Source organism: Lycorma delicatula, chromosome 11 (assembly GCF_047948215.1).
Source record: "Lycorma delicatula isolate Av1 chromosome 11, ASM4794821v1, whole genome shotgun sequence".
Taxonomy (NCBI): Eukaryota; Metazoa; Arthropoda; class Insecta; order Hemiptera; family Fulgoridae; genus Lycorma; species Lycorma delicatula.
In genome coordinates, this window is record NC_134465.1 from 53,851,514 (window position 1) to 53,874,732 (window position 23,219).

Here is a 23,219-nt window from a genome sequence, read left to right on the forward strand (position 1 = left end):
AATAATATAATTGTTCAATGAAGAATTGTTCTATTCATGCCATATTGTAAAATAAATACATTTTTAAAAATCTTTTTATAGGTTTTAATATTGTACATGTACTACTGAATGTTACTTATAAAAACTAGAATTTATTATTTGTATTAGCAAATTTTTTTATGTTTAGGAAAGTTCTGAAATTGCAGTAGAAAAACTATTAGGAGCACAAGATTGAATTTTGTGTCTGGTTAAACTCATTGGAAGTGCTGCTACCTACTGGGTAATATGTTAGATGTATTAATATGATTTTTATTTCATGTGCTTTAGTGTTGCCTACGTTGTTTAGTGATACGAACTTAATTTAGTAATTGATGATGTGCATGTAATTTTTGCTAAATAGTTTAGCAAAAACTGTTGTATTTTAGCGAATTTAATTTATCAAAACTAAGTAAGATTTTGTATGTTATTATACGAAATATTTTAGTTATTAATTTTATTACGGATGTTGATTGGAATTTCAATTAATTTAGGGCTTTTCCTGTTCATGTGCATTTGAAACTTTTATCACTCTACTGTTATTTCAGTAACTTTTAAGAAACAATTCTGTTATAAAAACTCAGGTAAATAATATTTCTGTATGCTAAATGTCAGATACAAGATAGTTTATTCTTATTTTAAATATCGAAAATTTACGTACCAATATTCTAGTTTTGAATGGTGTTCATTAAATTTATATTACCAGAAAAGATAAATATTATTTTTTTAAATTTGAACTGCGTAAAAACTAAATTATAATCATTGTGAATACTAACCTACTAGATTTGTTTACAGTTTTGTTTAATTTTTATTTTTCTTAGTTTTATGTGAGTTTTGATGATATATTAAACGTAATCTACACTTGTTGCTGGCCTCCGTGGCGCGAGTGGTAGCGTCTTGGCCTTTTATCCGGAGGTCTCTGGTTCGAATCCCGGCCAGGCATGACATTTTCACACGCAACAAAAATTGTCATATATATATAAAATTGTTATTAATTAAACGATATATGACGAATCTTAACGTATATCATTATCATAACGAAACATAACCTACGCTCGCTAACCTCGTCTAATTAATGTTAAATATACAATGATGAAATCTTTAACGATAACTATTAATCTGTTGGATTCTTATTTATGAGAATTACCACGTCGTCACCGACATAAGGATGAGGAAGATTTGTTCAATTTGATAAACATATTAGCTAGTTTCATCCTGTAGTATATTTATCGTTCAGTAAAATAAGTATTGTGTATATAAAAGTAATTGTAATTATGATTTATTTATAATAAATGTTATATTTAAAATTATATTATATAAACTCATATAATGAACTAATTATATTTTATGTAATCGTTAAAATACATGAATTTTTAATGAATCATGTATGATATTGCACAATATTAAGTATATATCATTAAAAAAAATTGTGGTGGGGGGGGGTGGTAAATTACTTATTCCTAAAAATATATATATATATATTTAAAAATTACTCAGATTGGATTTCCATTGTTAGACCTATTCAGATCAATGAATGTTTTGTATGTATTGAATTAAAATTTAATAATTTCTTTATAATTCATACATATTGTTTATATAGTCAAAACTATTAAATATAGAACATGGTCAAGGCATGTAAAGCTTTTCATTTTATAACATAATATAACATTTTATTCATTGTAACATAAAATATCTATATTATGTTACATACATAATATAGATATATTATTATACATTAGACCTGACAACACAGCATTCCACATTAACATGTACACAATATTTATATACATAAGCAATAATGAATTTAACAAATAACACAGATTTAGCATTTATGTACATACACCCCATTTACACTTATACATTGTTTAAACATTAAGGTAATTAATTTTTTTTTTGACTTCACTCATTATACTGGTTTGATGCAGCTCTCCAAGATTCCCTATCTAGTGCTAGTCGTTTCATTTCAGTATACCCTCTACATCCTACATCCCTAACAATTTGTTTTACATATTCCAAACGTGGCCTGCCTACACAATTTTTTCCTTCTACCTGTCCTTCCAATATTAAAGCGACTATTCCAGGATGCCTTAGTATGTGGCTTATAAGTCTGTCTCTTCTTTTAGCTATATTTTTCCAAATGCTTCTTTCTTCATCTATTTGCCGCAATACCTCTTCATTTGTCACTTTATTCACCCATCTGATTTTTAACATTCTCCTACAGCACCGCGTTTCAAAAGCTTCTAATCTTCTTCTCAGGTATTCCGATCGTTCAAGTTTCACATCCATATAAAGCGACGCTCCAAACATATACTTTCAAAAATCTTTTCCTGACATTTAAATTAATTTTTGATGTAAACAAATTATATTTTTGACTGAAGGCTCATTTCGCCTGTGCTATTCGGCATTTTATATCGCTCCTGCTTTATTTATTATTTTATTATTTATTTATTTATTATTTTATTTACAATTTAAAACTTACATGGTCATCCGTCAGACCTAAGTCTGTCGACAGATATACTAAAGAGTATTATTACATTATTAAGTGGTTAATGTAATAACCAATTTTATGTAACAACTAAAGATATTATTAGTTTTATAATACTTATAATAGTAGTACAATTATAAAATTAATTTTACAAAATTAGACTAAATATTTAAAAACTAATGAACAAATTATTTCTTTAATAATTGTAATGTATTAGATTTAGTATCTAAAATTATATTCAAGAAACAAAATATACTTATACAAAATATATACTTAATTACAACAACGAATTACACAATTAATATCTTGTTGCAACAATTACTTAAAGAAAATAAATAACTAAGCTTTAACCATTCAACAATACATTATTTATTGATTTACAATAATTATCAACATTAAAATAATAACTATAATCATGTTATAATTGTCTGGACTGCCAGTATAAATCCAACATGAATCCTGTTAGTACCTATTACGTTATAAGTAATGCCCACTCAATGAGAAGTTTTTTTTAAATCATTTTTTTTTATTTTTACATTATTGAGGTGATTCGGTAAAGAATTAAGTAATGCAGGAACAACGTACTTCTTTAATCGTTTACCGTAAGTATTATTATATCTATCTGTGATAAAGCTCATTGCTCTCAAATTGTATCCACTTTCTATATTTACCCTGTATTCACTGTTGTAAAAGTTCTTAAAAATAATTAAGAATTTAAATAGACCTCTAACTGACAGAAACCTTGTAAGATTATTTAAATTAGTGTCATAATTGTTATCAGAATCATAAAGAGCAATATCTTTGAGGACCCTATTTTGTATTAAATTTATTTTATTTATGAGATAGTCTGCGGCTGATCCCCATGTTGTCAAGCCGTATCGAATAACAGATTCAAACAAGGATGAATAGAGTAAGCGTTTACAGTGAATTGGTAATAGGGGTGAGATGTGGTGGAATTTCATAGCAACCACTCTTAAATTTTTACATATATGTTTTATATGGTGATCCCATCTAAAAAAAGAGTCAAAATGTACACCCAAATATTTGTATTTGTCAGCATTCTGGAGATGTTCACAATTACAATTTATGTGGTAATTTTTTATACAGTCACATGTATGACAAATAATTTTTATTGGTCTTTGGGATTGAAGATAAGGAGATCTTACATGTAAAACAGTAGTTTTTTTAGAGTTAATAATTAGGCCTTTGTCATGAAGCCACTTTAATAGATTATTAAAATCTTCTTGCATTAAAAACTCTGCTTCTTCCAATCGCTTATGTCCAAATGCTAAAACACTATCATCAGCGTATTGCAACAGACATGAATTAGAGATCGCGCTAGACATATCATTAACGTACAGATTAAAAAGTGTTGGGCCCAAGATAGACCCTTGAGGCACGCCACTATCCGTTTCGTATCTATCACTATATTTATCTTTAATTTTAACAATAAGTTTTCTGTTACTTAAATAGTTTTGTAGCATATTATTAAAAGGGCCATTAAACCCTAGCTTATTTAGGGCATCTAAAAGTTTATGATGGTCTAACGTATCAAAAGCTTTACGAAAATCTAAAAAAAGTAAGATTACATGGTTACATTTATTTAAGTTAATATTGACAACCTCAGATAAATCATTTATAGCATCGTTAGTCCCAATCCCCTTTCTGAAACCATATTGAGTTTCACTGATTAATTTGTTATCATCAAGGTATTTAGTAATATGCATAGAGACATACCGTTCAAAAACTTTTTCGATACATGACAGTATAGAAATTGGCCGATAATTATTTAAATCTTTAAAAGAACCAGCTTTATAGATAGGTCTAACAATAGACATCTTCAGTAGATCAGGAACCCTCCTTGATTTAATTATATTGTTTACTATAATTGAAATTAAAGGGCTGACTTTATTAACGACATATTTCAAATCTTTGATTCGTATGCCATCTACACCTGGCGATAGTGTTTACCGATAATGTCTGCAGCGACCTTACCCGCGTTATTAGATGTACCGCTTACATATTTAATTATAGTATCGTCTAAGTTACGCTTAGAGGGTAACCCCATCAAAGAGTTAAGTAGTTTCCAGTTACCCTTAATATCATTCTTTTGAAAATTTTTAAATTTATCATTAAAATACTTCTCCTTCGCTTTTCGTATTTCAATATTAATTTTATTTCCATATAATATGTAATCTTTTCGAATTTCCAGGTTAGCTGGTGCTTTTTTCCATTTTTTGAACAGTTTGTCTCTATACTTTATTTTATTTAGAATGTCATCCGTCATCCATGGTTTTTTTCTATTTTGAATTTTAATCCTATCAGTATTTCTGCGAACTAAAGAACTGTTATACACAGAATTAATTATATCAACGAATTTCTCATATGCAGATGGATTATTATCCATCTTATTACCTAAGGTGTCATAATTTATGCTATCTAACTTATATCTAATTAAGGCATTATCTAAGTAAAATGAACCAAGACTGTCATCCATCGATCGTTGGGATGAACTCTTGTACAACAGATCTGCTATTGTCACATAGTGATCAGAAATTTTAGTTTCAATTACTCCAGAAAAAACGTAATCAGGAAAGCCTCTAATAAAAATGTGATCTATACAAGATCTAACAATTACCCCATCTCTTATTTCCTCCCTCGTTACATCAGATATGCAACACATGAATCCCGTTGTATGTAATAAGGTTTGATAGTAACTAACTACAGTATTTTCCTTAGTAAGATCAATGTTCATATCTCCGATTAAGACCGCATTATTATTATTACAATTATGAAGAATATTTTCAAGATCATGTAAAAATTCATGAACATTTAAATCTGGCGGTCTGTAAAAGCATATTATCGTAAAATCATCGGTCTTAACGCCCAATTTCACTGAAACCTGAATGCATAATAGTTCACAACTTGAGACAGCCAAATCCAACATTATTCTTTCAGCACTGAGTGTGTTACGACAAAGAATTAAAATACCACCACCAGACCTAATATTCCGGACACAGTGATAGGAGTCATAGCCATTAATCTGATAAAAATTAATTAAACTTATTTCATTATCCGTAATGTTTATTTCCGTGAGAACTATCAAATCTACGTTACTATTACCTAGGTGAATCAAGAATTCATCCCAATGACCGCGAATAGTCCTAATATTTAAATGAAGTATACTCAGTTTCGATAAACAGGAGTAATCTTGCGAAAATTCGTCTAGGTTCGAGTAGTAATTATCAATAGCCAAAAACCGGCCATTAAAAATATTATTTTCATTAATGTTTTCCATTTCAATAGGGATTCGAAAATATGTCTAAAACGCACAGATTACATAAGCTATACAGATTATAAGATTATACAATTTGTAAACATAATAAAAACATTTTATTTAGAAACATATAAATTTTATTTGTAAAGACTAATTTAATACTAATCGTTGTTATGACTAATGTCTTATCTACGCAAAAACACAGCATAACCGTTTTTGTTAAAGGGGTGGGAGAACATATATTCGATAGAACAAACGCTCGAATAAGATCGTAGGTGTAACTTAATGACATCAGTATCATATTATTTGATATCAATGTCGTCACCATAACAGAGATAACATTTTTGAGATAGGCTCGCAAGAGAAATACATCGTTATGCAAGTCAATTATCCTTATCAATTTAAAGCCAGTTTCTAAAAATAAAATATTTTTCATTAAACTATTATTCACTTTAAGAAATAAACTGATGCTTATAAACATAGAAAAGTAGCTGCTGAATTGGCATAAAATTAAATTAAGCGAAGGTCTTCCTTTTTTTATAATATTGGAACAGTAATACCAAGAATCTTGAGTCATCAATAACAGAATATGATAAATATAAAATGCAATAAAATGATAGAAATAACTAATACGTGAACTTACATTTACAGAACTGAATGTAATGAACATAATAATATTATTACGAAACAATTCTATTATACTCTTAGGGATAACGCTATCATAGTTACAAATTTATATAACTCACTTGATTTTTTGCAGATCCGCCTCAGTGTTAATTTTAATAGCAAACACATCTTCACTTTTCTTAACAAATATTTTACCATTTCGTACCCAAACAAATTTATACTGAAGTTCACCCGCTTTTTGTTTCGTTTTATAAAGTAAGTCTTTTATTGATGTTACTAGATTTTCATTAATATACACTTTTTTGTCACTTCCATCTGCAAGAACCATATCATTTGTTAGCTTCTCACGCTTTTTGCTGATCCAGAAATCTCGCATTTTTCTGCTGCTAAACTGCACTATGATCGGTGGTGAATCAGTCTTCCTCCTAGTAGGTAGTCTATGAACCGCTTCCACACCGTCCAAGCTGAAAGGAATATCTAGTTTGTCAGCGATTTTCTGAAGAGAGTCATGTAAATTTTCCTTACGGTTTCCATCGGGGTGTAATTTTAGCCCGTGAATTTCAATATTTTTGTTTCTTCCATATTGTTCGAGTTGTATGATTTTTTCTTCTAGCGAAGCGATTTTCTTATCCTTCTCTGTTACGCTTTCTCGGAGTTGTTTCACTTCTTGGAGAAGATCCTTGTTAGATTTCTCTAATTCACTAATTTCATTTTTAATATCGTCATAGAACAGGGATAGCCTACCAAGTTCATTTTCGGTCCTACTGGAAGAAGCTCTGACTTCTGCTTTGAGTTCTAAAATGATAACTTTTAATTCATTAATACCGGTGAAATCTAATATTTCTTTAGTCGAATCCACTGATTTGTTGTCAGTAGATTTGACTGATTTGCGACACTCACAACACATCCACTCTTTTTTCTTTTTCTGCGACATTCGCTGATATGTATTCTCCGTAATTCCAACGCATTTATGGTGGTAACCGTATAAACAAAAACGACAAATAATGTATGTTCCATCAATCGGTAATTCTCCCTCACAGGTATTGCACTTCTTCATTTTCAAATATTTTTTATCAAACAGGATTACAATATAATAAAATATTTAACACTGGCATATAAAATACAACATAATTGTTCAAGAAAATATACAGTTGTGTATTTAAGATAAGAACTGCTTATCTACTACACTCTGAACAGGAATGCGAATAGAGCGACACACGTCTGTTCAGTACAGCAGCCAGACGCAGACTGGACGCTTCGTCCATCTTTAGTAATTCTGCTTCCCAAATAACAAAATTCTTCTACTTCCATAATCTTTTCTCCTCCTATTTTCATATTCAGTGGTCCATCTTGTTATTTAAGGAAATTAATAAGTGAGTATAAAAGTTGTATTTAGAATTTAACGTACATCTTATGTTTTACAGTTTTTCTTCATATATGAGATAAAATTGCTGTATTAATCAGGTAGACCATCAGAATTTTTTAAAATTGTTTTTCTTCAGACACTTCTCTTATGTGGCTCAGTAATTTGTAGAAATGTTTCCTACCTTAGTATAATGAGATCTTTTCCGTATCTGACAGATTGTGTTTGAACCTTGTGTAGGTCTGCAAATCTAGTATTATAACTGTTAATAACACAGTGCAAAAGAATTTTTTTTAATTTTTTATAAATATGTAATTGTTGCACATACGTTCAGGGTAGGTAAGGTTAATATTTTCAATGGTTTAAAGTGGGGCCTACAGGCTTCCTTTAGCTTTATACATACTTGTATGAATTGCTGTTTTTTGCAGTGTAAATATTCTGCTAAATTTTGGATCTGAATTTCTTTACCTAAAATGATAATGCAGTACCTAAAATGGCTCTCAAGTAGGAAATAATTCTTTATTAGTACAGATTAAGAAAAAAAAATTTGAAAAAGATTTTCGTGTAATACTGTTGATGCAAGTTTATAGGAATAGTTTATCCTTTGATCACGTTATTTCATCGAGTTGTTCATATTACCTAACAAGTTTTGACTTTATTTTTTAAGTGTGTTAGTATAAACAGTGAAAATTAGTTGGCCCAGTTTAGAGGCTTGTGGCATGCCACATTTTATTTCTCTGATCCCCAAATCTACAGTTATCTTTTAATTTTACTTTTTAATATTTCAACATGTTTTCAACGTGATAGATAGCTGTTAAACCAGTCTAGTGCGACATCCCATTATTTGACAATATATGCTATGATTTATTCAAATTAACATAGTCAAAAGTCTTGCTAAGGTTGGCATAAATGGCTGTGGTAAATTTTCTTTCATCTAAATTATTAATAATGCAGGATAAAAATTGGTCGACTATTATTACATGATTTTCCATTCCTAAAACCACACTGATTATGTTATATCAGGTTACTAATTTCAAGGAAGTTTATTAACCTCTTATACATTTTATACATTTTTGATAAACAAGTGAAACTGGCCTGTAGTTCTGAACCTCTTCCTCCGTGCTTTCTTTTTTAGATTTTGTTAATATGAACAACCTTTAATCGGCTGGGAAAAACTGACTCAAATGATTTGCTTATAATATTACAAACAGGCTTAGGCGTGTATTTGCCCACATTTTTTTTATATTATTTGGTTTTTCATCATGACCAACTGATTTCTTATTTTTTATCTTTCTTGTGATATTTATTACTTCCTTTTCAAACACATAGTTCAGAAATGTGGCAGATTAAGTTAATGTGTTACTGTACATAGACCTATTCTGATATCTGTTATGTGCTATATTAGTGTTAGACTGTGTCACATAGTAATCATTGAATTATTTTTGCCATATTATTCCCATCTGTCACCATAGTTTCAATAATTCCTGTTTTTTTTTTTCAATACTCTTTGAATTATGTTTCCTCCTCAGTTTTAAGTTGATTAAATGCCAGGCTCTTTTATTTTTCTTGTCACTGCTGGGCAGATTATTATTAATGTAGGTCCTTTTTGTTTCCATCAGAATATTTTTGAAAATTTTAATTTGTATCATATGAAAGTTCTCAAATTCTGTTTTAAATTCCCTACCAAGCTGTGTAGAATTTTTCAGTTTTTCCCTAGCCACTTTGACTGCTGTAGTAATTCATGTAATGTTTTTTTTATTTTTACATCATTTAATTTTGAGCAGGAAAACAATGTTGAAGTAGTAATTAAATATATTTCATCAACCATACTACAGCACATTATATTTCCTCAGTTTTCTAAAGCTTTCATCTTGGGAAAATATCATAATGGTTCTGTTAATATTTCTGTAGTTTTGTAGTCTATATCTTCTGTTTCTAATTTATCAAATTGTAATTGAATAATTTGCCCATCTGTGATCACTAATTTCAGTTTTTACTACCTTTGTTTTACAAGTACCATACAGTAGAATAGTTGCATTGTTGCCTAATGCAATTGATGATGCTCGTTTAGTTATTTTATATATATCCAGTCTCATATTATATAATAATAACGTTTTCTCTAGTCTATTTTTGTCTGTGCTAAAGTAAACAATTTTGTTGTACAATGTGTTTTATGCTAAAATATCCTAAAATTATTTTGGAAGTTTTTGTATTTTAAAGTTTTAACATAACTATGTAGTCTACTTTTATATGCTATTGGGTTGAAGTTTGGAGTTTTTGTAATCTATCTAGTGCTTTATTTAAACAAGTTCTCTACTTTTAATATTAATTTTGTCTGCAGCCATTTCATGTCTAGACAGTAGTTACCTAAGTTAATATTATGCTCTGTACTTTCTATGTGAGATTTAACAAAATGGCACAACCATCCACTTAAAACTGCTTTCTGCAGTACCAGGTTAACAAATTGCAATTTGCTAAATAGACATTTTTAATCTCAGACTCTTTTATTCCATGTTCACCAAGAAAACATTTATCAGGTTCATGTTTATTTACCATTATTCATGTTTCTAAGATTTATTACTAAGTTACTGAACATTCTGATGCATTATTTTAATATAATAATTCTTATCGTGAAATTTGTCTCCTCTACAGTATTTTTAATAGGATTATGTTCTAACAGACGTCATCCTTGGTTTTTTAATTGAATCACACAGTTTTGTTAAGTTTGCTTAGTTCTACACTATTTAAAAAATCAGCAATTCTACCACAACATAACTTGTGCATGCCATGCACAGTTTGAAATTGTCTACCAAACTAAAAAAGTAATGTTTTCATTTTTAAACTGTTACCTTTAATTTTTTAAATGTTTAAACTTTCAAAGTTTTAATGTAGGTGAGTCAAATTCAATGTGTGCACTTTCTGTAGCTCGACAGACGTCTTGATTGTAAGCATTTGCCAGTGTTTGGGAACATCTGTGGCATTATTAGATTAACAGCTTCAACAATTCTCTGGTTTAAATCCTCCAAATCTGGAATTTTTCTTTGGTACACACAACTTTTAATAAAGCCCCCAGCAAAAAAGTCCAAAGGAATGATATAATTGTTTGAAAATCTGAGAAACAGCAAAGTTCTCAAGCGTGTTCAGATACTTGTGTCCTGTCACAAAAAAAATGGACGAAACAGAGCCGCTTATCAACAGTGCCGTGAATCGTGGCTCGAGGAATTTGCAGTTTGTGAAATGCGTACACGATCCACGTTCGTGACCGATTAAAACTTTTGAATGACTTCCAGTTAGTGAAAACAAGTTTCTAATCTCTTAAAGGCGTATCCCACTGACGAATAGACTTGCATGTAAGGAGGATTGATATTCCATTCAGTTCGTACACGCCATTGAACAAGCGTAACTGATTGAAACAACACTAACCAAAGCACGCATTGAACCTTCTGTTGTGGGATCTATATCTCGACTGATTACTAGCGACTACAATTGCATTGTGAGTCAGCTTGCCTGTGTATTCCACTGATCTTGAAAGTATGCAGAACAAATCAAGGAGATATTTATTGTCGATTGAGTCTACGTTTAAGAGATTTTGACGACCGGTTTTCTAAACATAGGCCTTTGGATACATTTATATTAATACAGTCACTCTCTATTTACAATTTCCCTTTTGCATTATGTTACTTACTTGTTGACGCATGATCGTATCTGTGAGGCACCAAGAAGAAAGCTATTTTCTTGGTCAACCCACCGAGTTGGTGTGGCGAACATATGATCGCAAATCAGCTTATTACGAAGTCTAGAGTTCTAAGATTCAAATCCTAATAAAGGCTTTGAAAATAGACTTTTATACGGATTTGAAAACTATATCATGGATACTGGGGTTCTTTGGTGGTTGGCTTTTAATTAACCACACATCTCAGGAATGGTCGACCTGAGACTGTACGAGACTAGACTTAATTTACATTCATACACATCATCCTCTAAAGTAATACCTTACGGTGGTTCCGGAGGCTAAACAGAAAAAGAGAGGTGAGCTATTTTCTTGTCCATATTTTTCCACAGTTTTTCTTGAATGCAATAAGTAAGCTTCTAGTTTCATTACTCGCGACGTCATTTGTTCTGCGAGAAAAACAGCAGCGTCCCCCGGTCCTAAGTACGAACTCATATTACCTTCCTTGATGACATTCTTCAGCTCAGCACCCGGCTACATAATAGATAGCATGCAACACCCATCAGAAAGTTGCCTGGTCATACCTTTTCCCAGGCAATCGTCAAAAAGTTTTATTTTGTCAAGGTAATTCCTTGTTTATGTATTAATATGTTACTTTGGTAAGGTTTTCTATATGCAGCCGCGCTTGTCTTTGTTATTTCGTGATCTGACGTGTTAGTCTCATCCAAATCTGACAAGAGATCACATTTATTTTTTAGAGGAGGAAAATCTTTGTTCCAGTTCGGCAGTTTTTGTGACTTTTTCCCTTTGACAGGTATAGAATCCCATCTTCTGTTATTTAAAGCTTTCTTTCATTTTCCTGTTTAGCTTCCGGTAATTACTTTTCAGATAATACAGAGTGATTCAAAGAAACGGGAAATTTAAAAAAATTAAATAACGTAAATGAAATTTTTTTTTAGAAAATGAATTTTATTTCATGTAATTGTACAAATGTTGCCATTTTAGGATACATACATTTTAGTTTATTTTTTAAAGATGACATCTTCCAGGTGACCTCCTCTTCTACGTAAACACTCACGAAGTCTCTTCGTTAAATTGTTCATGGTTTGACGTAACATCTGAACTGGAATTTCCGCAATCGCTTCTCGGATCTTTGCCTTCAGTTCTTCCGTTGTAGCAGGTCTACTGTGGAACACTTTGCTTTTAAGGTGACCCCACAAAAAGTAATCGCAAGCTGAGAGATCAGGCGATCTGGGAGGCCATCTAATGTCACAATTTCGTGAAATGACACATTGTCCAAACAATCGGCGTACAGCTGCCATCGATATTCGTGCAGTATGTGACGTTGCTCCGTCTTGTTGAAACCAGGCTGTGTTAAGAATCGGTGGAAATCTCTTTTGGTGTTCCACAACAAAGCTTTCAAGCACGGCTACGTAACGAGCCGACGTCACTGTAATCGCAAGACCGTTGTCATCCTCAAAAAAATAAGTGCCTATAACACCGTAAGATGACATAGCACACCACACGGTCACTTTCTGGCTGTGCAACGGACGCTGGTATAGCTGCGTAGGATTTTCTTGCGCCCAGTATTTGCGATTTTGCTTGTTAACAAATCCACTGAGGTGGAAATGCGATTCGTCTGACATCCACAGTTCGTGAACAAACTCTTCGTTATCATTTTTCTTCTGAAGCATTACATTACAGAATTTTGCTCGCACAACTGCATCGTTCGGTTGCAGTTCCTGGACGATCTGCAATTTGTACGGATGGTATTGCATGTCCTTCACTAACATTCTTCGAACACTTGAACTATGAAATTGTAAAGATGCTGAGAGACGACGGATTTACCGACGTGGACTTCGTGTAACAGCATCTTGTAAAGCTTGAACATTTTGTGGTGTACGAACGGTTCGCTCACGGATTGGAGGTTTCTTTTTCATTGCCGAACCGGTTTCCTCAAAATTAGATATCCATGTTTTAATTGCATGTGCTGATGGAACACGGTCGTGCCGTCCCAGATTAAAATGACGGCAAAATTCTCTACGCGCTCCCTCCACACTGTCATTGTTTTTGTAAAACGCTTTGATAGCAAATGCACGTTGCGCACCACTTCAAGGGTCCATGACAACTAAATGGCAGGTTAGGCTAGAGACTTATCAAATGGTACCAATCGCCCACGGCTACCAACACAACTTTCAAAATTTCCCGTTTCTTTGAATCAGCCTGTAGTTCAGAGGATGAATGAGGATGATTTGTATTAGTGTAGTCTTGTACAGTCTCAGTTCGACCATTCCTGAGATGTGTGGTTAATTGAAACCGAACCACCAAAGAACACCGGTATTCACTATCTAGAACTCAAATCCGTGTAAACATAACTGACTTTACTAGGACTTGAACGCTGGAACTCTCTACTTCCAAATCAGCTGATTTGGGAAGACGCGTTCACCACTAGACAATCCGGTGGGTTCTGTTATTTAAAGACACTTGACTAAATATAACCTACCTTTCTCGTTTGGAGTAGTAAATAATTTTTTTTTTTTGTTTATTTGACACAGTTCCGGTTTGAGGTTATTATTTTTTGCAACAATAGAGCGCACATCCTATTGAAACACCGAAATGATCTCCAGTAATGAGATATTTTTCCTGATGTTTCTAGCGTGTCAGTTTTAGGCACGTCAACGCATGTAGGACAGTACAACTCGCTGTTTTCGTCCGAAATATCGTTTTCTTAGATGTTATCACTCCGAAAATGGCACCATTTATTACAGGAATCGCACAGCATTCCGTTCGCTTGTTCTTTTTACACGTAACTCATTTTATATTAATAATAATAATAATGATACCTTTATCGGAGCAGCACCCAACACAACCGCACACCCCGGCGCCATTTGTTTTTATTGGTTGAATGTAATAGGTAATTTCTCCTAGAACGTGCAGAGGATATATCTTATTTACACTATGTCTAGTTTATCTATCGGAAGGGTTAATTGCTAATTCTTTTTTATTTAGAACAGGTATTGATTTTAATATACTCATGCCTGTATATATCGTACATTTTGTAATTAACAAGTTATTTATGTTAATTTAAAATTATTTTGTTTTCTTCTAGTTAACTGTTAGACTTGCTGTAAATAAATGAAAAAAAAAAAATCAAAGTAGAGTGATTAAGTTTTTAACGCACAGCATAGAACTAGGAAAGCGTAACGTAATATCATAAACAATGCATTCTTTTAAAAATATTTCTCTGATAAAAAAATCTGTTGTTTAAACCTCATGACTAGCTTGTATGCCTATTATATTACATATACACATTTTTTAAAATTGTAAAGTACATAAAATTTTATTTCATTAACTTCTAATATTTTTGAATATTTTTTTTATTATTATTGAATTATTGTTTATGATTATTGTTTAATTTTTTATTGTTATGAATTATTGCTTATCGTAAAACGTTTTTTTACAATCAGAGGTTAATAATTGTTAATAAATCAATATATATAAATTAAAAAAAAAAAATAAGATGGAGTCTATTTCGAACCGATGTGCCTTCCCCTTGTAAGATCCAAATATTTAATTAATTAAGTTTTATTTGGCTATAACTCTGGAACCAATGAAAATAAGTACTACTTATGATACATCGTTGAGAAACTCTCAATGAGTGCATATTACTCCAGCTAAGAAAAGGTTCAAAATCTAAATTTTTTTGTATATCGAACTTTTTTGGACACTTTTTGTTCAGTCGATTGTAATCAAAAGGGGAGATGCACAACTAGGTGTTACAACAGTCCTAAATCCAAAATTTCAACATCCTGCGGCTGATCGTTTTTGATTTATGCGAGATATATACGTACGTACAGACTTCACGCCGAGACTAGTCAAAATGGATTCAGGGATGGACAAAACAGATATTTCTACCTTGGCCAGCTCTAGCTAGAGTATATAACTTATAAATAATTAAAAGTTCTTTCTCCTTCTCCATGACATTATGAATATGCAAGTGACGTCATCCTGTCTTAATTACCTATTAAAAAAGATATATTCGCGGTAATTACAGAGTTGCAACTTGCAACCGGTTATTTTGACAATACAGTATTGGTAGAATGATTCAATTCTTTTAATATTATCTTACATTTTTCTTTAATCTTGTCGTATCTTTAATTATCTTTTAATATTATTTTAAGGCTTTCGTTTAAGTTCAAATGATTTCACCGTATCGTGATTTCTTTTATAGTATTTTATATTCGTTTATTCTGTTTGTTATACGATGTTTTTTTCCGTCGGACGAGAGGAAAGCTCTACCAGTCGCCGACTTTCTGCACAGAATGACAGTATCGGGCTCTCACCAACTAAAAATCCTCCCCCTCGGCAACACCCGAAGATCGGACCCGCCAAAAAGCATAACTCAATCTCCAGTGCGGGTTACAGGATCGACAGCCAGAAGGAGACTAAGAAATAGCGTAGCCGCGGTCCATCCACGACCGCTTGCGCACGAACGTACCTTCTCCACGACAGGCTATCCCTCCATGCCACTCTTGTCTCCTCCCCGCGATAGTTTTCATCGCCGTAACGCGAGCAGCATGATCGTCGGACTGAAAGGAGCAGCAGGAATTCAGTGGACTCCCTCGGACGTCAACGAAGAACATAAACCCACGTCGATGCATGGAAGGGGGCTTCCTACCCCTCCGCAAGCTGTACCCCTTCATACCCCTCCACCGTCTTCCCTGTAATGATAACCCCTTACCATCGTAAATGTTCTTAATTGAAATAAAAATCTATCAAGAGCAAAGCCGAGACTAGTATATAACCCTTTGTTGGGTTTTTATATAGTACAGCATAATATCAAAGCAATATAAATCTTCTCCCCCAAAACAAACCTGAATATATATATGTTCTTTTTAACATTTTCTGTTGGTTTTACTAATTATAAATAAATATTTATTTAAAGGACAAAAAGATACGAAGGAAGGTTTATCCATAAAAATAGCTTCTTAATTTACTTTTCTTGTGTTATTATGGCATACATTAAAACAGTACCATTATTTAATTGTATCAATATAAGTTAAATCATATGTATAGTGTTAATGTGTAATATTGAAAACTTTGTTTAAAACTTTTATGCGTTAAATATACATTTAACTAAGTTATTTTACGCCAACCATAAAATAGTGTATTTTTCGACTTGAATGTTTTGTCTTTTACCCTAGATTTATCGAAAACTTCTAAAAATACAGGTCAGATTTCACATATAACCGCTAAAATTTACTACCTAATGTGGGTCCTCTGAATTATAATCTGCTGTAATACTATGGGAAGGCGTAGAAATCAGGATGAAATCTTTCGCCAGCTGACACTCGCAGCATTTCCAAACTTACGTTTGTATGAACTTTTTTTTTATTTTCCACACTAGAATATGGCCTGAAATTTTGTTACATCATGAATCACTCTGTGTAAAATGAACTATTCTGCTGCTAAGTACAGTGTGTAGTAAATAAATAAATTTTTTTTTATAAAAAATTTGAGTTTGTATTTCACGTATAAATTTGAATGATTAAATTAATTGCATTATTTCCTTTCTAATCCCATTGACATTTAAAATTTTATTTATTCATTAATTAAATTTTTTTTCTTATGTATATTTTTTCACAGTAGGATATTTAAATTTGTTACATGATTCAAAATTTTCATTAATTCTATACTTAAGAATATCTTGTGACCTAATGTGATCACCATTGCTAGATTTGTTTTTTAACATTGTAAATGTCCCTGAAACGTCTTTTAAAATTAATTCTTGTCCTTAAAGTGCAAAATTTATTAAAACTGCTATGATTATACCGATTTATTATATTGAGTTTTTATGTACTTTTTATTTGTGTATTTACATTAATTTTCCCAGAATTAAATTCTCTATGCATTTATTAGTCATTTAACAAAGCTTTTTTTACTACAAACCTAAAACAAATTTGTTTTTCTACACCAAATTTTTTGTATTACATTTGATATCTTAAAAAAAATTACTGGAGTTGCAGTTCTCGGACCTGTTTTATTCTATTTCCCAGCTCAAATTACATAAGAAACCACAAACTTAACGCTTTAATTTTGGTTCCAGAACTCACAATAGTACTTCTTTTCATTAGAAGGGCTGAAATCCAGAGTGAAATCTTTGCTAGCCGTAACACGAAAACATAGCGTTTCCAGACCAATGTTTATATGAACTTTTTTCATTATTTTCACCGATAAAACATGTCGAGAAAGTTTGTCTGTTTCTTCATGACACACTGTGTATAAAAGAATATCTTTAAATGCTCGTACAGAACAATTAACATTTATTCGGCATGTAAAAACCAGTTTATTTATTCCCCTCGTTATAGTTAAGCAATATTCAACTAATTGAATATAAGATATACTTCTGTTAAGTTTTTACAGTTGAAAAAATAAGGGTTTGACTTTTATAATAAAATTACTTCATATTTTTATAAAACAATAACAAAAATGTATTTGCACTATTAGAAAAAAAAAAAATTAACCAAATTTTAAATGTTCTTATTAAGGCAATATTATAATGTTCAATATTAAATTAAAATTGACATTTATAACAAAAATGAAATAAAGAAACTCATAAGTAATATTACTTTCTAAAAAGATTTATTTTTGGCAATATGAAATTAAAGCCTTAAAATAAAATATTTTCAATTTTAATGCACTTTAAAAAGATTTTGTATAAATGTTTATATATTGGTTAAGTATAAGTGGTCTTCTCTAAATCTAACACCTGCTTCAATAAGGACTAAAGTAAAAGAAATAAATTTTTGTAAAAACTTCTTCTATATTTTATAATATCAATAATTATTGACCTTGGACGTAAAATATAAATATATTAAATTATAATTTTAAAAAGTTGCAGTCATTTCTTGATAGCTCTATATATGAAATATAAACTTAAAAAAAATTGTTTTTAAACCAAAGGGTGGTAGAGAAAAAGGAGAAAAACATATTGCAATTTTAGGAGGTTGGGTGTTCATTTAATGGATTTTTTTAAATATTCTTTTTTGAACTACTTTTTGCTTCTTAATACTTCTATTACCCTATCCTATTGGATACATCAAATGTTTTTCTATGTACAAAGTATATATATCTATAATTCAACACCTTTGTGTATTTTTTTACCATTATTTCTAATTGACTAATTTAATCCCATTCATCTCTTCCCTTAATTCTGTATTTGCTTTATTCATTTTCTCAGTCTTTTATTCAGAATTCTCAGAAAACTCTATTTGGGATGCAAAATTAAAATTAGATTCCTGACATATCTGTACTGTACTTGGCATATGATTTTTATTTATTTATTTTGTTGGATTATTTTCACTATTGTAGAACACATTACATAGTTTTATGATCTTCTCCAGTACTTGTGGGGGCATCCCATGTAGTTGAGGAAAAGGGGTTGTAATGGGTAGGCTCGCAAGGAAGAGCCCCAGGGGTTTGAGAGCACATGACGCCTATCAAAGGTTTCCTCTCCTCCGACAAAAAAAAATTGTTAATCATTAAATTAAAATTGACCCTTATAACAGAAATAGAATACACAAACACATAAGTAATTTTTAATTACTTTTAAAATTTTACATTCTAAGTATGTATACTTTTGATCTGTTGCAATACAAAGTTAAAGCCTTAAAATGAAATATTTTAAGAATTAAATGCCAACAAACCCAATAATACCCCACTTTGGATATGATCACTGTACTATCCATTTTAACGTGAAACTAAATAAAAGTTGTTGAACTTGACGTGCAAAATGTACACCAACAAAAAATTTATTTAAATAATATACTTATTAAGTCAGTTTAAAAAAAATTTAATTTTTTTATAATTGAACAATTAAGAGGAATTTAGTATTATGATTATTAGAATTGTAGTTTGATTTGTTAATTTTTTTCCAGGTAGTTTTGCTGCAGCCAATAAACATAGAAGACAATACTCTAACAGGAGCAATCAGTGGTAGTGAATTTTTTTTGTAATCTAACCGTAACCAAATAAATAAATATTAACGATAATATCTTCAGAGGTAAAGGTGCTAAACCTCTTGCTCAGCGTTTAACCATGAATCTTAGTTCTAATAACAGTGGAGAAGAAGGTGCTGAATCTCTTGTTCAGCATCGAGAATATAATGTTACTGAATTTACTGAACTGAATCTTAGTTCTAATATGATCGGATATGAAGGAGCTAAATCTTTCTCTTGGTTTCTAGAAGATAGTCCAGTTACTAAACTAAATCTTAGTTCTAATAATATTGGTGTTGAAGGTGCTAAATTTCTTGCTCAGTATCTACAAAAGAGTATAGTTACTGAATTGAATCTTAGTTCTAATTTCATTGGAAATGAAGGAGCTGAATATTTCTCTTGGTTTCTAGAAGATAGTCTAGTTACTAAACTAAATCTTAGTTCTAATAATATTGGTGTTGAAGGTGCTAAATTTCTTGCTCAGTATCTACAAAAGAGTATAGTTACTGAATTGAATCTTAGTTCTAATTTAATTGGAAATGAAGGAGCTAAATATTTCTCTTGGTATCTAGAAGATAGTCCAGTTACTAAACTAAATCTTAGTTCTAATAATATTGGTGTTGAGGGTGCTAAATTTCTTGCTCAGTATCTACAAAAGAGTATAGTTACTGAATTGAATCTTAGTTCTAATTTCATTGGAAATGAAGGAGCTGAATATTTCTCTTGGTTTCTAGAAGATAGTCTAGTTACTAAACTAAATCTTAGTTCTAATAATATTGGTGTTGAAGGTGCTAAATTTCTTGCTCAGTGTCTACAAAAGAGTATAGTTACTGAATTGAATCTTAGTTCTAATTTAATTGGAAATGAAGGAGCTAAATCTTTCTCTCGGTATCTAGAAGATAGTCCAGTTACTAAACTAAATCTTAGTTCTAATAATATTGGTGTTGAAGGTGCTAAATTGCTTGCTCAGTATCTACCAAATAGTAGAGTTACTGAATTGGATCTTAGTTCTAATAATATCGGAGTTGAAGGTGCTAAATTTCTTGCTCGGTATCTACAAAAGAGTATAGTTACTGAATTGAATCTTAGTTCTAATATGATCGGATATGAAGGAGCTAAATCTTTCTCTCGGTATCTAGAAGATAGTCCAGTTACTAAACTAAATCTTAGTTCTAATAATATTGGTGTTGAAGGTGCTAAATTGCTTGCTCAGTATCTACCAAATAGTAGAGTTACTAAACTAAATCTTAGTTCTAATAATATTGGTGTTGAAGGTGCTAAATTGCTTGCTCAGTATCTACCAAATAGTAAAGTTACTGAATTTGATCTTAGTTCTAATAATATGGAAGTTGAAGGTGCTAAATTTCTTGCTCAGTATCTACAAGAGAGTATAGTTACTGAACTGAATTTTAGTTCTAATTTAATTGGAAATGAAGGAGCTAAATATTTCTCTTCGTATCTAGAAGATAGTCCAGTTACTAAACTAAATCTTAGTTCTAATAATATTGGTGTTGAAGGTGCTAAATTTCTTGCTCAGTATCTACAAAAGAGTATAGTTACTGAATTGAATCTTAGTTCTAATTTCATTGGAAATGAAGGAGCTAAATCTTTCTCTCGGTATCTAGAAGATAGTCGAGTTACTAAACTAAATCTTAGTTCTAATAATATTGGTGTTGAAGGTGCTAAATTTCTTGCTCAGTATCTACAAAAGAGTATAGTTACTGAATTGAATCTTAGTTCTAATTTCATTGGAAATGAAGGAGCTAAATCTTTCTCTCGGTATCTAGAAGATAGTCCAGTTACTAAACTAAATCTTAGTTCTAATAATATTGGTGTTGAAGGTGCTAAATTGCTTGCTCAGTATCTACCAAATAGTAGAGCTACTGAATTGGATCTTAGTTCTAATAATATCGGAGTTGAAGGTGCTAAATTTCTTGCTCAGTATCTACAAAAAATATAGTTACTTAATTGAATCTTAGTTCTAATTTCATTGGAAATGAAGGAGCTAAATATTTCTACATGTATCTAGAAGATAGTCGAGTTACTAAACTAAATCTTAGTTCTAATAATATTGGTGTTGAAGGTGCTGAATTGCTTGTTCAGTATCTACCAAATAGTAGAGTTACTGAATTGAATCTTAGTTCTAATAATATCGGAGTTGAAGGTGCTAAATTTCTTTTTTATTTTTATTATTATTTGTTGTTCTATAATTATGGTATAATAATACTTCAATTTTGAAATATATAGTTGTGAACTTATAGGACAAATATTGTATGTTTGTCACAATATTTACATATTGTTTGGACAATATTGTCCAAACATATACATCTGTATAAATTAATTCTTTGTATTAATGAAATGTAACATGAATTGTAACTTTCTGTTGTATTATACTATTCAATATCTATTGTTTGTTTTTTGTTTTTGTTAATAATGCCTGTTTTGAATGGATTTATAAATATTGTTGTTAATAATACATTTTTAATAACCTTTAATTCCAGGAGTTTCTTAATAAAGAATTTATGTATTTTGTGTTGATTTCCAGTCAGAATAACAAATTAAAAAGTGATTTAACTTTTTTTACCTTTATTAGCTGGCATTTCTAGTTTTAGTAAGTTTATGGTATAGAGGAATGATATAGATCGATGATTTCCTCGAGAACTAAAGCTATAATTATTTTCATCACACCATTATGTCATTTCTCATTACTGTTAGATTATCTACCTGTTTTTGTGCCTCACAAAAAGTCATGCTTTCTTATTGTTGTCAATTTCCAACTTAGATAAATTATGTGTATGCTGGCAACCCCATTTTCTTTTAGATTGTTTATATATTATCTCTAATGGTCTCATTTGTTTGCACCTTTCTTTGCTTCTTCTGCTACTCTTTTTAATCAATCGTTCTTTCATGATATCTCCCAGCCAGTTAGTTAGTTTTTCTACTCCGATTGTTCTGATTAAGGTTCTATGCTTATCCAATTTTCTCATTACTTATTTATTCTGTACATTTAATCTTATTTGAACACTTATCCATACTCGCACTGTGCTTGCCTCCAGTGTTCTATTTTCTTTTATCTCGTTTCATATTCATTAAAAGGTAAATGCCAAATGAAAATAACCTTTTTAAGATAGTTCTTTAACTCGAATTCATCTTGCTATGTAATAAACTTTCTTTTTAGTAAATCCTTTCTTGCGCGTAGCTGTTTTGCTTTTTTCTTTCATTTTTGCATTCTATTTATATCACCTAAGTGAATGTACCGTATAACGTTAATTGTTCTATTTCTTCTTCATTTATGTGGGCATCCATTGCTTTGTAGTCGGCTAACTTTACTAGTTTTGTTTTCTTAGGGTTCATTTTTATTGTATATTCTGTATAGTATTAGAATTCTGAAATGATGTGTTGAATATCTAGTATTTTATCTCCTAAATTAGTACAATCTGTGAATCTTATACCATTATTATCTTTATTGTGCACTTATACCTGTATCCTTTTCTGTAGCATTTTTTTTCATACCATGTCTTTTGTGTATAGCTGTCTTACCATGGGTATGACAGTTTTATAAAATAATTAAGATTGTATATTATGTAAATGAATTGATCAAAACACCATGTTTTTTTCTTAATAGCAGTAGGATTTAAAATAATATTACTAAATAAATATGAAAATTAAAAAATCTGTAAATCTTAATACAGGTGTATTAAAAAAATTTACTACTCATGTAATATACATACTTGGTTTTTTTTTTTTTTATTGCAATCTATATTCATTTCTTGGCCTATTATTTA

General features: G+C 30.8%; 1 protein-coding gene across 4 annotated transcripts; it reads left to right on the forward strand.

Annotated features, from left to right (window-relative positions):
• Positions 1 to 275: 275 nt before the first annotated feature.
• Positions 276 to 22,023, forward strand: LOC142332558 (uncharacterized). Of its 4 annotated transcripts, none has more exons than XM_075379021.1 (3): positions 303 to 599; positions 16,642 to 16,813; positions 19,375 to 22,023. In XM_075379021.1, exon 3 carries the CDS (start codon positions 19,535 to 19,537, stop codon positions 21,392 to 21,394), a length of 1,860 nt encoding a protein of 619 aa, XP_075235136.1. In that variant the 5' UTR covers positions 303 to 599; positions 16,642 to 16,813; positions 19,375 to 19,534; the 3' UTR covers positions 21,395 to 22,023. The 4 variants fall into 4 exon arrangements, with proteins under 4 accessions (XP_075235135.1, XP_075235136.1, XP_075235134.1 ...); XM_075379022.1 differs by having other exon boundaries at positions 320 to 427; XM_075379020.1 differs by lacking the exon at positions 16,642 to 16,813 and having other exon boundaries at positions 276 to 427.
• The last annotated feature ends 1,196 nt before the right edge of the window (positions 22,024 to 23,219 follow it).